We start from the raw sequence: 13,562 nt of genomic DNA, 5'->3' as shown, positions 1-13,562 counted from the left end.
ACGCTGCTCCCACGCGTACGTTACATACGTTTGTGTTCGGGTGAATAAGTACACGCAGGATGAAAAATGTAAACTGTAATTCAATTGCATGTTGGATTTCAAATTTATAACTTACAATTCAATGTCATTATTATAACGAAGTAATGCTGAAACATTTCTCGTGTAAAAAAGCAAAGAGCATAGGACAGTCATATTTTACGTAAACAATTGTAATGCGATTACGATTATAAAATCTATTATCTGAAAACGCACCACAGGTCTTAAAAGAAATCGAAGAAAAGAAGATACCGTCGTTTCTCCGATTTTACGGCGATGATTTCGGCTTTAGTTCCTCGAAGCATGGCCTGAGGAATATAGAATTCTTCTTAGCTGGATTATAGTACTCGTGACCCTGTAGCCAAAGACAGATTCCGGTTTATTCGTTTATTCCGATACCGTCGAAGAAGTTGATCGTACAAGAAAACGAATAATTACTTTCGACCAGTCGTAAGACACTGCGTATGCAAATATTTGCCCATTGTGATTGAAGCAGCACCGAGTAATCGGCTGCTCCATTGGTTCCGAGGATTTCAGCTTGGTTCTCGCGTCTTTGTCCCAAAATCCGAACGTACCGTCAGCTCCGACGGTCGCAACGGTACCGTGGACCGGGTGAAACGCGATGTCGTTCACCTGATTACGATAAAGTCGTTAGAAGGACCGAGATCCAGGGAAATGGGGAATAGCTCGATAAAATTGGTATCAACCGCGTAAATATCTTGGTATCCGTTGGGGGTCCCGTTCGTCCTGTGGCATTTGAAAGTAAAGTTATCTTTCGAGCTTGCATTTAAATGATGTATCGCTACTCGACCCTCCGTACTGCCAATCGCGAAACCGGTAGGAACTTTCTTTTTGTCTCTAAAAATTGCAACGCATCTATACTGATATTTTAAACTCAATTCCACCGGCTTGTATTCTCTGGGAGTGCCTTCCAATTGGTAAACTATCAATCCGCGTCCCGCGGTTCCTACTACTGCCATTGGATAATCCTGCAACGATCAACAGACGTTAATTTGACCAATTCTAATTAAAATTCTTTATCGTGCATTGGAATACTTGCGACGTCTGCACAGTAACACCTCTCGATCAAGTTTATGTTCATCGCGAGCTTGGAGCTTCTAAGATCCCAGAACTACAAAGTAAATTGTTTCACTGCTAGTTCATACATGGCTCGACTTTGACCGAGAGTACTTACCCTCAGTGTCTTGTCCCAGGAACCTGTCATCAGGCAAGAATACGTGCTCGCTTTGATCCAATGACAAGTTTTAATAGGTGCATCGTGTAAAGCGACTTGAATACATTGATTCGACGCCAAGTCCCAGCACTTGGCGGTTTTATCACAGCCAGCCATAAATACCTTCGTCCCGTCCTGAACAACAGTAAAATAAATTCATGCTGGATAACTCGATCCATTTCAGACACTCCATTTCATAGACGCTTACATCGCTCCACGCGACGTCGAAAACTGGGGCCGCCATGGATTGTATCGATTTAGGAACCGTTTTACCGGACTGCTCCACTTCCCAGCAACGAACATTGCAATCCCAAGAACCGGCAACTAGAAAATTCTGTGGAATCGAAGCCGGACTGAATGCAAGGCTGGAGATGGAATCGTCCGGTGGCGAGACAACCTCGAAATCTTGCATCGGATTCGAACTAGTCGTCGTGCCTGTTCTTAATCCTACGCTTTGATTGAACATCCTTTATGATCGCTGATGATCAATTTCCCTTCGGATGCTCTTAATTTTTAAGTTACGAGATAAATTCCTTCTACCAGTTATCTTTAATAAATTCAAGTATTAGAGATAAATAAAACGGTTATCCTCGATTCTTGGCGGTCGCACTACGCGCACTACTGGCTGGTAGGGTCTGCCATCTGGCGCAGGCCGCAGGATCTAAGAAGGCCGCTTGGCGGTCGTCAACGCTAGATGGCGCCCCGAACAACTCCAAATTCATTAGAGCCAAGCACTTCCGCGGCCAGAACGCTAGATGGCGCCACGAGCAACTCCAAAATCACACGTTTTAAAATGATAATTAACCTAATAATTGATTAAATAATAAGTAAATGATACAATGAACGAATAACGTTTATTATATTTATAATTTACACTGTTCTTGTATTTTTACATTCCCTTTACATTCAATTTCAAAATAAAATTACATCAGTAACTATTTATCCAGACGTAGGTCAAAATTGTTTTTATTTTGACGTGTCAAACAGTATCGACCACAATTCTATAAACGCCTGATCGAGCATTGAAAAGATAAGACGTACATTTATTAACACTCGTTTTGAATTTTGTCCCCTAGGAGAAACTAACACATGCACAATCTGGCTCAGTTTCGTTGTTACTAGCTGTGCTGTATGTACGACAGTACGACAGTACGACCGTGATTCGAATGCGCGAGTAACCTCTAAAAGCAACGCCGTGTCACTTCACGTGATCAATTCAAATTAATCGTGATCGCGCGAGAATGTGAAAATTCAATGTATCAATCGTCGAACGGTCGATCTTTGTGTTCACAGAATATAAACATTTGAACTGTGAGAATGAATTCGTTGTTGGACGACGATATATTTGCACCTAGCGACGAGGATTTGTTGGAATCCTCTCCTACGAAATGCAATCCGGTGAAGGATCATTTGATGAAACAAATGTCTGACATTGAATCGCGGATCGAGAAAAAGAAGGCTGCTATTAAAGAGATTCAAGACGTGACACAGAGTACTTTAGAATGTTTATACGGTCAAGCCTTGTGTGGAGAAGATAAGACTGGGAATTTTGATAAAGACGTGAGTTACTTTAAAACAAGAGAAAACGATGAGAACGAGAACGAGAGTAGATACTCGTATTGCGAAACAATTTAGTTTGATGTATTATAATTACAATTTACAGTTGTATGATATAAATGGGAAGCCGATAATGAAGAAAGTAAAGAAGAATGAAGAATATTTGTTGGACGAACCTCTCCCAAAGTATTTATTTGTCGGGGAAATTTGGAAACGTGTCCTTTCTGACAAATGGGTTCTTGGAATACCACTGAAAAACTGCAGCCAGACGTGAGTACATTTTAAACAAACATCATTGATTGCCATCTCGTTCGATCAATGAAATTAAATAAGATTCATTTCCTACACACGATCGATCGTTTCGTCAAATTGTTTTATTTCATAAAATAATTATTGTCACTTTACGTTCATGGTCTATATAAAATTATAAGAAGTCGAGACTTGTTCGTCGTTACAAATTAGATTTCATAATAGAACGTCCTATTCCAATAGATTTAAGTACTCCATAAAGTTTCGTAATTTTATTTTATAAAAAAGGTTTGCTCTGATGTAAAGTTTTAATCCTGCTTAACTTAATCGATATCTACTCCTTATAAGACGTAGTAATTAAGCACTGAAAGACTTAGACGTATCTATATGTGACTCGGTGTCGTGGAAGTTCTATAATTTAACGTATATCTTAAAATCATCGAAATACATGCTACATCTTCTTGAGGCAGTATTACTATCATTGGTACAATGATAATAATAACTATTTTCAACAACGTTCGTGTCAACACATGTATATACTATATTCATATAATATAATAATAATACTTATACATAATATGTACATACATACATATAGAATCTGAGAAAGAGTATGCATCCCTCGAAACAATGAAACGTGGAGATGTGACGTACTCAAATTAAATTGATATTATAAATTCGTCGAGCGCGTATCGCGATGCACTTTACAAAAATTAACAAACCAGGATGCTCTCCAGAACGAATCGATTATTCCCATTCGATGTTCAAGCAGATAAGATCGAGAACTTTTGTTCATCTTGTAAAGTAAAAAGACCACTGTCACGAAAAGTATTTAAACAACGGGATACTCTTACAGGTACCATGCACGTAAAATCATTCTCGTTCGTTGATTCGTAACAATTTACAATCTCCACCTTTAGGCCCTAACAATCGAACATACTATAACGTTTATCAAAAATTTAAATGCAGCTTCACTCTGTTAATTCGATTAGTTGTTGGTGCGTTTCCTTGTCTTCGTTTTAGACCGAGAGTCGTACCGTGTTTCAGTAGGTACGTTCGTTGTGATCGACTTCTAACGTCGTTTAAGTCCGTCGACGATTATTTTTTACAAATCAATTCAGTTTCTTCGTCCCTTCCGAGCGCTATGTAATCGTCGGGCGAATAATCGAACAGTACAAAATCGTACCTGAAATACAAAGATCATCCTGTTGATTAGTAAAGGGAAAACACATGAAGGGGGCATATTTTAAAGAGAAATTACAATCTCTTACCTGAACATCTCGTAGAGATCATTGATCTGCAATTTAGACAATTGAGCGAAGTAATTTTTGATCACGTCCTTCGTCTGGACGCCTCTGGTAGGGTTCTTCCATTCTGGCTTAATGATATTGCCCACCTGAGCTCGCTTTATGAGATAATCTTGGTCTTCCTTTAAAACCGATCGAATAATTTTTATCAAGCGAGAGAGCATACCGAAGAGCGTAAATTTGAACACTGTCTCTCTCTCTCTCGAGAGAGAGAGAATACTCACGTGCAGCGTTTCGAACTTGGCGATCACGTCGAACCGTACTTGACACGGTGTACAAAAGGTGACGATCGGTGTCCAGTGCATGTCGAGCTCGTTCCCGGCTTTCCACTGGCACAACAACCATCGTACAAATTCCTCGAACAACGGGTACCTCGGTCCGTGCCTTCCAGCGGTCTTCGAATCCGAACAATCAACGTTACAACCATTTGTCAAACTCGAATGTTGATCGTTAAAAATCTGACGGAACGATGTCTACGGTTATCTTACTTTGGTTCTGTAGTTCCACACGATATGGGTACCGAGGTTACTGTGAAACGTATGCGGCAAGCTGTGCTCCAATTTATCTCTGTAGGCGCTGAGCAATCTTTCGAACGGGTGCCTCACGATCAGGAAGCTGATGCTATCGTTCAAAAATTTGCTCAACTCCTCCGCCGTGTGTCTCGGATACTTCTGCCTCGCCAGCGAAACTGGCACGGCTTTCGATGCTTTCAGGAATTGTGGGCTGTACCTTGAAACGATAATCGATCATCCAAAGTCTTTTGAAGAACGTCAGGAAGTTTGCGAGGAGATCTGGAAATGTATTCCTTACCCTGCGAGTAGATTAAAATTGTACATCCAAGACGTGGAAGCCGCTTTGAAGACGTTGCACCATATCAAATGGTATTCTCTGTTCACGAGGAATTCCCAGGCATTAGGCTTGTGAAGTGAATCGTTTCCAGGTCGGTCGAGTTCCTCTTCGGCGCATTTCTGCGCCAGGAACTTCTTCCTGGAGTACAATCGTTTCTCAGTCTCCGCGAACGCCGCTTCTTCCATCAATCTCTCCTCTGGCGTCAGGTTCGAATCCTCCTGACAACGAAACGTGCACAAAATGAAATTCGAACAAATTCATTTGATTTTATTATCTCCTATATGACTCAGTGGAAATTCATTGAGATAAGAGCATCGTAGATTAATAATTGTGGACGTTTCGCGAAGGTTAAACGATTCGAATCACGAGCGACGCTCATTAGTTTTCAGCTAATTAAACCCGTGGCCCGCAGCTTTGGCATTGAAAGTTGCCCGGTTTTAAAGCTCGTTTTCTTGGTGCACGCGACTACGTACGCGCTGCTACGTGTGCGCTGTGCGCTTCTGCACGCAAGGTTACTTCAATTTCCTAATTTTTGCAATTAATCGGAACGCTCGCCGCACGTTATTCGGTGTTACGCGTTTCTACGCCTACTTGACGCATTGCGGTCAAACGCTTGGGCCAGATTCTTGGCATAATTGTCGTACAGTATCCGCTTCCTTAAGAAGTGGACCGGGTTAACGTCATACTGGCTTGGCTTTGTACTTGGCTTAACAAGCGATTGAATCACTGCGTTAAACGAGGAAACCCGTGGTCAATCTTACAAAATCTCTTCGAGTACTCCGAGAATTACCGCGTAAGCCCGAGTCCGCGAAGGCGCGTGGCTCGCACTAATTCTGTCTAATCCCAAGACCTTGGAAACGGTCATAAGTTAATCGATACTTGGTCGCGGTTTTACGACTTACGTATCTATGGAAAGCCTCGACGAATGCAAAGAGAAAGAAATCCCTCCTCTCCCTGCGTGCGCTCGATATACGATCTACCGGATATGGTGAGCAGGAACGAGGGGGAGATCTGACGTTTATGCACGACGCGAATATATAATTGTCACAAGATTTCTCAAGACGCACGGAAACGTCTTAGAAACCCTAGAACCTTTTATAACTTGACTCGTCGGAGCGCTTACGGCGACTCGGAAGCCGACTTGAGGGATAATTCAGGCATCCCTGCCTGAGAATCATTTATTAGTCATTTAAACGCGTCACTGGATAATTTTATTAGGGGCTGAGAACTCGATCTAATTCGTTCCGGATATCGATGATCGAGTAAATTGAAAATCTTGGATCTTCGACGTTCTCCTGATCGATCGACTCCTGTATTTTATCGCAGCAAATCCTTTTCGCCGAGAATAAAAGATAGCGTCGTCGATGAAAAGATCTTTTTACGGCCGAGGGTGCAGCGCGATAGCTGTGACCAGGCGGAAACGCCGAATACAGTCCCGGCTTCCGTTTATTGATTTCGGTCTGGAGGCTGCACCGACGTCGTCGACGACGACGCCGACGTCGACGACTCAGATATGGGCCACACGGGTGGTGCAACGTGCGCTGCATTTCGCTTCCGTCCACGTGCCGCACGCACCCATGTGCGTTCCCGAGGAACATCGTTTTCGCACATATCAAATTTGAAATTATTCTGAGTCGGTGGGGCATTGATTTCCTTACAACACCTGACGGACATGCATTTTCGAATGACGTTGAAACTTTCGACTCTCAGCTCGATGATGATGAAAATTACCCTGTCGGAAATCAAGTTGTAGACACAATCGAATTTGATTTTTTATTACTATTTCGTAACTCTGAGACCAATAAGTTTGTACGATAATCTATAATTTCGTTCTAACAATCAGCCAAAAACTTTTCCAATCACGAACGAGTCGATTCAATTGTGTCTCTGTGGAATCACGATTTCTACCTAACAACAAGCTTATCGTCAGGCGAGAACTTGTAATTCCATTTATTAGAAGCGAGGAAGTGTTGGTTGGTAAATGAAATAATAAGTACGAGAGGAAATTTCCTCTTTTTATTCTGCGGGCGAACGGGCCTGAAGTACAATAACGAGTCTGCTGTATTACTCTCGAAGTCTCCGCAGAGACTGATCTCACGAAACCTCGATCATCGACGCGTTGAAAACTCTTGATACAATCTAGAGAATCATATGAGATAAAGATATCGCGTCTCATCAGATATTTCATGCGTTCTTTAATTAAAAAACATCTCGTGACTTTGAATTTACATTCAGATACGTTCTTCTGATCTCTGCATCGTTGAAACGTTGCAATTAGAACGCGTGACTTCGTTTCCACGTTCGCGGCTGTTCAGAGATCGATGGGAGATAATCTGCGGATGCATCTAATGGTTTTTGTTCCCCCGGCATTAGTTTCGCAATAAATTGCTCGAAACGATGTTTATCCGGTTTGATGTGCTCGTCGCAAAGAGGGGCATTGCACGAATTGTTTTTTGAACGAAATGTCTCACGGCAGACGATCTTCACTTTCCCCTTGTTAAGAAATCTCCTGGCAACGAATTCTTCAAATTAGTTTTAACGCGTGATCTCAGCCGAGGAACACGTTCCACGATTGTCTGACTAATTAAAAGGAGGGAAACGAGCTAATTATAAGGACGATATGCATCGGACGACGGAGGAACCGAGCGTCAGAGAACCGCACGAGGAATCGATGTTGTATTAAAAAGAGATGATGTTTGACATATTGAAAAAGTAAAAAGGTAACTCTTCTGTCTGTAGCATCTATTTTCAGACGACGTGTATACATATTTTCCTGCATCATCGAGAGTCAAATCTCGAGACGACCACGTGTATCACGACGACGCGCGTACGTACACATTACGTAAGACGCGGTATCTAGTCGTATAATTCTTGGTCACAGAGACGTAGGTCTCTACTAGAATCGGTGTTCTATTGCGAATCGTCGAGCGAGAAATCGTGCCGCGACATTTCCCCGGGCAGGGAGAATCGTGTCGCGCGAATACCTGAATCCGAGTCGTCGAACACCGTCCTTATCTACCTCGAAAATGATCCTACTTCGTTCACACGCTGTGACACCATGCGTGTCTTTACACTTGTCGAGAGTTTCAATGACTCATGCGAGTAACTTTTCACACCAGCGACCACCTCGGAGTCGCAAGGTGAATTATGACACGTCTGCAAATTGATAAGAATTATTTTACGTGTAGCGGATGAATCTGCACTTAAGAGAAACAATCGATGCTTCTGATCTAATGGTAATACCAGGTACGAGGGTCTCGGGTGTTCCTGAGATCGATAGACCTCGAACATGCGAAGGATTCAGTAGGTGGCTCGGGTGTGTTCGATCGAAGATCAATTGGAGGTGTAAAGCTAGGCGAAGGAGCCGATCGACTTTCAGCGTCCGCTGACGGATATCCGAGAGCCGATACGGAAACAGGAATCGCTCGGTATATCGGCGGGTATATAATCGATCTACATCGGTAGAGTAATCGTCGAGATTGAACGGTAACCGTAACCACCCTTCGCGTGCCCGACCGGGTGGCGGTGAATCGGAGGGATGTAGGCGGCTGCCGCCGCCGCCGCCGCCGCCGCCGCGGCTTTGTGTGCCGCATTGCGCCTGGAACTCTGCCAATCTAACGTTAGCAACGCTTTACGTAAGGGGACCGTTTTCGATGTAACACCGGGGGGTAAAAAAGAGAAGCAACGTTCTTTTCTTGGATCGCGGCGCTCTCGGGTCACCCTACGTCTGCATAGATCCGCTAGAAAGCCGGCGACTCTGTGAGAGGAGAGCTCGTGAACGGTTTCGCGTAACCCGGCAGAAATGATGTTGCAGCTATTATATCCTGCGTTGTAGAACTTTGAAACGAGCTTCCCGTACGACCCGGCACGTATCGAGGGAAATTTTTATCAGGAGCAGCGTGCAGCCGCGATGCGTTGAATGGATTGCGAAAGCAAGGGAACAGAGTGAGGCCATGAGAAAACGAACAGAGCGTTGCCCTTTCTGCATTGTACGGAGAGAGAGAGGATAACGGATTATATAAGCGAAATGTTTAAAGGCCAGTTTCATGACTCGATGAAAATTGGATAAATGCATTGGCCTGTTTTAAAAATTCACCCGGTGCGGTTTATCAGAGGCACTCTGTACGGTCCTAGGAAGTATCTAGGAAGCTGGTAGAGATGCGCAATACCTTGCTCAGGAAAGAACACGGAGGATGCAGGAGATTAGATCGGGTATATTATAGTCAGTCGCGGTGACTCATCGAAAGACACGAAACATTGTTGAAATAGGCGAAAGGTGGGAATGTTATCGTGTCACGCGAAATCACATAACGGATGAGATCACAGGATTTAAATGAATCTTTCTAATGAAAATCTTAATTGAGCGTCGATCGCTTAGCACGATGATACGTACTTTTTTAAATAACAGTAACGCCAGTAACGTTGAGATCGATTTGATCTCTCGTCCACTTCTCGTGGCTTCTGAAAAGATCGTTTCATCTGACTCGAGCATGAAAGCATTTCTCTCTAGAACGAAGAACGATGTTCCTCAGCGTTTCTGGACAAAGAGACGCTATATCTTTCGCCCGCGTTTCTAATGAGAACGGCTGTCGCGTAGTTCGTCCACAATAAATTGTTCTTTAGAAAAGCGATCCGTCTAATTTTCCGGTGATCCAAATCCGCGAGAGCGGAGTAGTATTGTTTCGTTCGAAAGTCTTTTCTCTCGAGACAAAAGGCACAGCCTTGGCCAGTGTCAAATAAGAGATCGTCACTCACCTCCGACAAGAGGCCTTGCTGCACGCTGTTCCCGGTGTCCTGGCTCGACAGAGCCAGCACCAGCAACGTCAGGAGGCCGCCGGCCAGCAGTGTCCGCTTGATCGCTGCGAACACGTATCGTCGCGGTGTCATCTTCTCCCGGTGAACGATCTTCCTCCTGTACTCATATCGGACTGAAACAATTCATCGAACGAACCATGAATTCGTTGCTGTAGCGATAGCTGAGTACTTAAAGCTATTGGATACGGATCAGCTTCGTTTTTCAAACTTTGCACCGAACGTATAGCTAATGATGAACGATTCACATGGTACCGATCCAGGGTTTCTAGCCACGCGACGGTCGGACCGTATGCAAGTGATATTACGATAATATTGACACTCTGAGCCCCTTTTCGCATCGCGGTAGCATGCATGTACATCGATATGTCTTTATGCAAGTGTCAACTAAGTATCGATTCCATTTGATATTACGTACGCAGATACTAGTTTCATCCCGTTTACATACTAGATACAACATTAGCTTCTAAGCATCGATATCGATTTTTATTGATTCGACATCGTCGCTGAGTCGTCGTCAACACGTTCTCGATGTCGTAACGCGAATTTCAAGGAATCCCTGTGTTTTACAAACATGCATAACGTAAGCTCGCAAACTACCAAGGACGTTGCAGAATCGTACAGCGATGCTTCTGGATAAATAATGTTCAACGGAACGTCAGAGAGTCGAGGATCAATCACGCTGCGTTAATGTTTTCGAGTAAATGCGGCGAGACACACCGAATAATATTAATATGATCGCACTGAATTTCTCTAATTATTCTCCTATTTATTCTCTCATACAGAACGCATACTTCCTCTACGATAAACTAACATTCTGCTTCTAGAGATTATAAACGAAACCTCGAACAGACGTACTTGAGCAAAGTACTTTTCAAGTAGCGATGCGGGGTTTCATCGCGGAGCGTATGCTTCCTGGGTCAATGGGTCATAGCTGTCTTCGTCCCGATATAAGCGAACTATTTTGATTCCATTGCTCAATTCGGTACGTTCGCGATGCGAAATAATATAAGTAGTGGGAATACGTACTTTGCGTGGACATATATGCCCTGGTATCAGGATTCAACGATGCATCTATCGCGACCCTTGCATAAAATTCACTGTGCCTCCTTGCGAGCTCGGTCCACTCCTCGGGTTTGATTCTCACCAGCCACGGGTGGAACGCAGCGCAGATCGTGCCCCGATTGCTATCAGTGGTGTATGTATACCAGTAAAAGAAACACGTGACACATCCGACGGATCGAACGAAAAGTACAGACGACATACGATCACGACGGCATCCTGCAGACTACTGAAGTGATCCGATGAGATGCACTGCCCCGCACGCTTCCATGCTCGCGTCGTCGGCTCGCAGTCGCTGAGTGGCCAACATTTTCGCGGGTCGATTCGTCGCTGGACAGCGATACACATGCGCCGCGGAGACCGCGTCCCCTCATCCCTTACGTCGTTCGAATTTAAGCTCCTCTTTCCTGGGACACCTTCTTCTTTTTACTCGACGTTTGTTTCGATCGAATCAAACGAGATGCTTAACGATAGGAACGATTCTCGTTTCAGGACGTTGACGGATGTCAGCATTTACGTGTCTTCCAAGGAGAGCGACGAACTCTCCGGTGTGTCGATGATCTGGGAGTTCGCCGACGAAGCATTCTGGAATCGAACGAATAAAATTGAACGTGGAAACGATCAGGAGCGCGTCCCTCACGCCACCGTCGTTCTCGATCTACCGAAATTCGATCGGCAATCGTTCTACGAGGTGTACGGGTCGATTCTATACGAAGCCGATGAACAAAAGTATCAGACTCCGTTACCTGTTACAAGCCTCACCATCGAAGACTTCATAAACAATAGTTACAAAGTGGATGTTTCGACGGATATTGTCCCGTTACACACGAGGTCTTTAGAAAGCGCTAATTGGACGGCCACGATTTTAACGTGGAAAAGTACGTCGGTCTTCAGAGCCGTCGATTTACGCGTCGATCAAAACCCTGGAAGGAAAGAAAAACTTCAGAGATTCTTGGAACAAAAATCTTTCCAACAAATCTGCCCGACCGTTTACGTCGCGCGCGGATGTTCGATCGATTGCATGATCGAGATACTTTCTCCTGTCAAGAAGGAGCAGACAATAAGAATTTCTACTAGGTGAGAGCGGCGTCGACTTGAGCGAACCATGATTCTTTATTTGATCGTTTATAGGTCCGATCAGCAAATGAACGTAATGCTGCAACTCTTAAACGCAGAGTTTCCAGATATAATTATTAACGAAGTTGATGATATTCTTCGCGCTGCGAAGACGATCTTGGAAGAATTGAAGTTATATCAGAGAAACGCTTGTACCGCCGAACTCCAAATGGCAAGAATAGGAACCGATCTACTTATCCCGTGAACATGGTGAAACGGATCATCGTTCTATGTATATATTTATAGATATTTTTGTTCAATTTCTTGTACGAGAGCAAATAGAGATAATCATATTTAAAAGAAGATGTGTTGCTCATTCGTCTATGTATACTAGAAAGAGGATTTTTTTTATTTATCTTATTAAAAGTTCTGTGTTTCAACATTTTTAACGAAACCGAAATGTCTATTCTGCTGTCAAATGTGATATTGAAAAATTGATATGTATTTCAATTTATGGAAAATGATTGTACAGAGAGAGGATGAATTAAACTTGGATCTTGACTGCTATTGCCTCACTCCTAGCTCCTGCTCCTAGACAATAATATCAGGATAGCATGGCACAGGTAGTAGCATCGTAACTATCGAGATCCCACCGAAAACCGGTTTACTCACTACTACTACTCTTACCTAACTACGATTGCACGGATATAAATAGCTGATATAAAGTTATCTCATACCCTAGACAATTTTTACATAAAATCTCTATATAGTTTATTATACAAGTCTGACATTGTAAAATTATTTGAATTATATTAAAAATCCTGTTACTTTTAATGAGTTCAATACAATTGTTTATAAGAGACTGATATAACAGTTAATCTTCCGTTTACCGCCAGAAATTATATTCTTACTGTCCTGTGAACTTGTTTCGAAGTTCAGAATATTCCGAAAATTATGAAAGTCAAAATGTTGTTTTATCGGACTCCGTTTCTATTTTCTTTCCGTCGACTGTACAAACAGAGATAAGATAGAAATTTCCTTCGTTTCATAGGAACGATCCTTCTTCAAGTTTATCCGCCATTTCTTCGTACTCAGAGCGCGATAGGCAAGTGATGTGGAATCCAGTGAAATTTGATATGCATCGCATAGAGTCAGGAAACGGGACGTGCGAGTGAAACCGCAAATTTATCATATTGCGTGATCATTTGACGACATTTACTATCATTTCCTTGATCGAGCAAATCTTTAGTTCTAACTGTGAATAAGTGAAGTCTCGTGTTCGAATAAGACGAATTTCATGAAGAGAGCCTTAAGCCTTGAACAAATGCTCGAGCGCAACGACGATGGCTCTGTGAACCATGCACAAGCTGCATGCGTACATACAAAATCGTATATATATA

General features: G+C 43.1%; 3 protein-coding genes and 1 long non-coding RNA gene across 4 annotated transcripts; 1 reads left to right on the top strand and 3 right to left on the bottom strand.

The window, feature by feature from the left end:
- Positions 1-60: 60 nt before the first annotated feature.
- Rae1 (ribonucleic acid export 1) lies at positions 61-1,909 on the bottom strand. Its single transcript, XM_018035638.2, has 6 exons — positions 1,479-1,909; positions 1,232-1,405; positions 1,097-1,168; positions 744-1,025; positions 475-669; positions 61-391 (listed from the first exon to the last, which is right to left on the bottom strand). Exons 1-6 carry the CDS (start codon positions 1,734-1,736, stop codon positions 305-307), a joined length of 1,068 nt encoding a protein of 355 aa, XP_017891127.1. The 5' UTR covers positions 1,737-1,909; the 3' UTR covers positions 61-304.
- Positions 1,910-2,324: 415 nt separating this feature from the next.
- LOC108631607 (uncharacterized) lies at positions 2,325-12,723 on the top strand. The gene is made up of 4 exons (XM_018035644.2): positions 2,325-2,830; positions 2,934-3,097; positions 11,599-12,183; positions 12,238-12,723. Exons 1-4 carry the CDS (start codon positions 2,588-2,590, stop codon positions 12,425-12,427), a joined length of 1,182 nt encoding a protein of 393 aa, XP_017891133.1. The 5' UTR covers positions 2,325-2,587; the 3' UTR covers positions 12,428-12,723.
- On the bottom strand, positions 3,187-11,338 carry LOC108631606 (carbohydrate sulfotransferase 11). Its single transcript, XM_018035643.2, has 7 exons — positions 11,074-11,338; positions 9,988-10,160; positions 5,194-5,450; positions 4,872-5,112; positions 4,608-4,778; positions 4,348-4,505; positions 3,187-4,262 (listed from the first exon to the last, which is right to left on the bottom strand). The coding sequence occupies exons 1-7, from the start codon at positions 11,306-11,308 to the stop codon at positions 4,175-4,177; spliced, it is 1,323 nt and encodes a 440-aa protein (XP_017891132.1). The 5' UTR covers positions 11,309-11,338; the 3' UTR covers positions 3,187-4,174.
- On the bottom strand, positions 7,168-9,977 carry LOC113465141 (uncharacterized). The gene is made up of 2 exons (XR_003389968.1): positions 8,476-9,977; positions 7,168-8,388 (listed from the first exon to the last, which is right to left on the bottom strand). It is a non-coding gene; the product is annotated as an uncharacterized LOC113465141 (long non-coding RNA).
- Positions 12,724-13,562: the final 839 nt, after the last annotated feature.

This window comes from Ceratina calcarata, unplaced genomic scaffold (assembly GCF_001652005.2).
Source record: "Ceratina calcarata isolate Rehan_Ccalc_2016 unplaced genomic scaffold, ASM165200v1 scaffold92.2, whole genome shotgun sequence".
Taxonomy (NCBI): Eukaryota; Metazoa; Arthropoda; class Insecta; order Hymenoptera; family Apidae; genus Ceratina; species Ceratina calcarata.
Note: the sequence above shows the minus strand (reverse complement) of the source record. Positions and strands in the feature narration are given on the sequence as shown.

Coding starts and splice junctions, on each gene's coding strand:
- Rae1 (XM_018035638.2), bottom strand. CDS start 1,736: ATGTTCAATCAAAGCGTAGGATTAAGAACAGGCACGACGACTAGTTCG. Junction 1,406..1,478: donor TCGACGTCGCGTGGAGCGAT/GTAAGCGTCTAT, acceptor ACTGTTGTTCAG/GACGGGACGAAGGTATTTAT. Junction 1,026..1,096: donor GGTGTTACTGTGCAGACGTC/GCAAGTATTCCA, acceptor TGATCGTTGCAG/GATTATCCAATGGCAGTAGT.
- LOC108631607 (XM_018035644.2), top strand. CDS start 2,588: ATGAATTCGTTGTTGGACGACGATATATTTGCACCTAGCGACGAGGAT. Junction 2,831..2,933: donor CTGGGAATTTTGATAAAGAC/GTGAGTTACTTT, acceptor TACAATTTACAG/TTGTATGATATAAATGGGAA. Junction 3,098..11,598: donor CTGAAAAACTGCAGCCAGAC/GTGAGTACATTT, acceptor TTCTCGTTTCAG/GACGTTGACGGATGTCAGCA.
- LOC108631606 (XM_018035643.2), bottom strand. CDS start 11,308: ATGTCGTCTGTACTTTTCGTTCGATCCGTCGGATGTGTCACGTGTTTC. Junction 5,451..9,987: donor AGCAAGGCCTCTTGTCGGAG/GTGAGTGACGAT, acceptor TTTCGTTGTCAG/GAGGATTCGAACCTGACGCC. Junction 4,506..4,607: donor CCAAGTTCGAAACGCTGCAC/GTGAGTATTCTC, acceptor TCGGTTTTAAAG/GAAGACCAAGATTATCTCAT.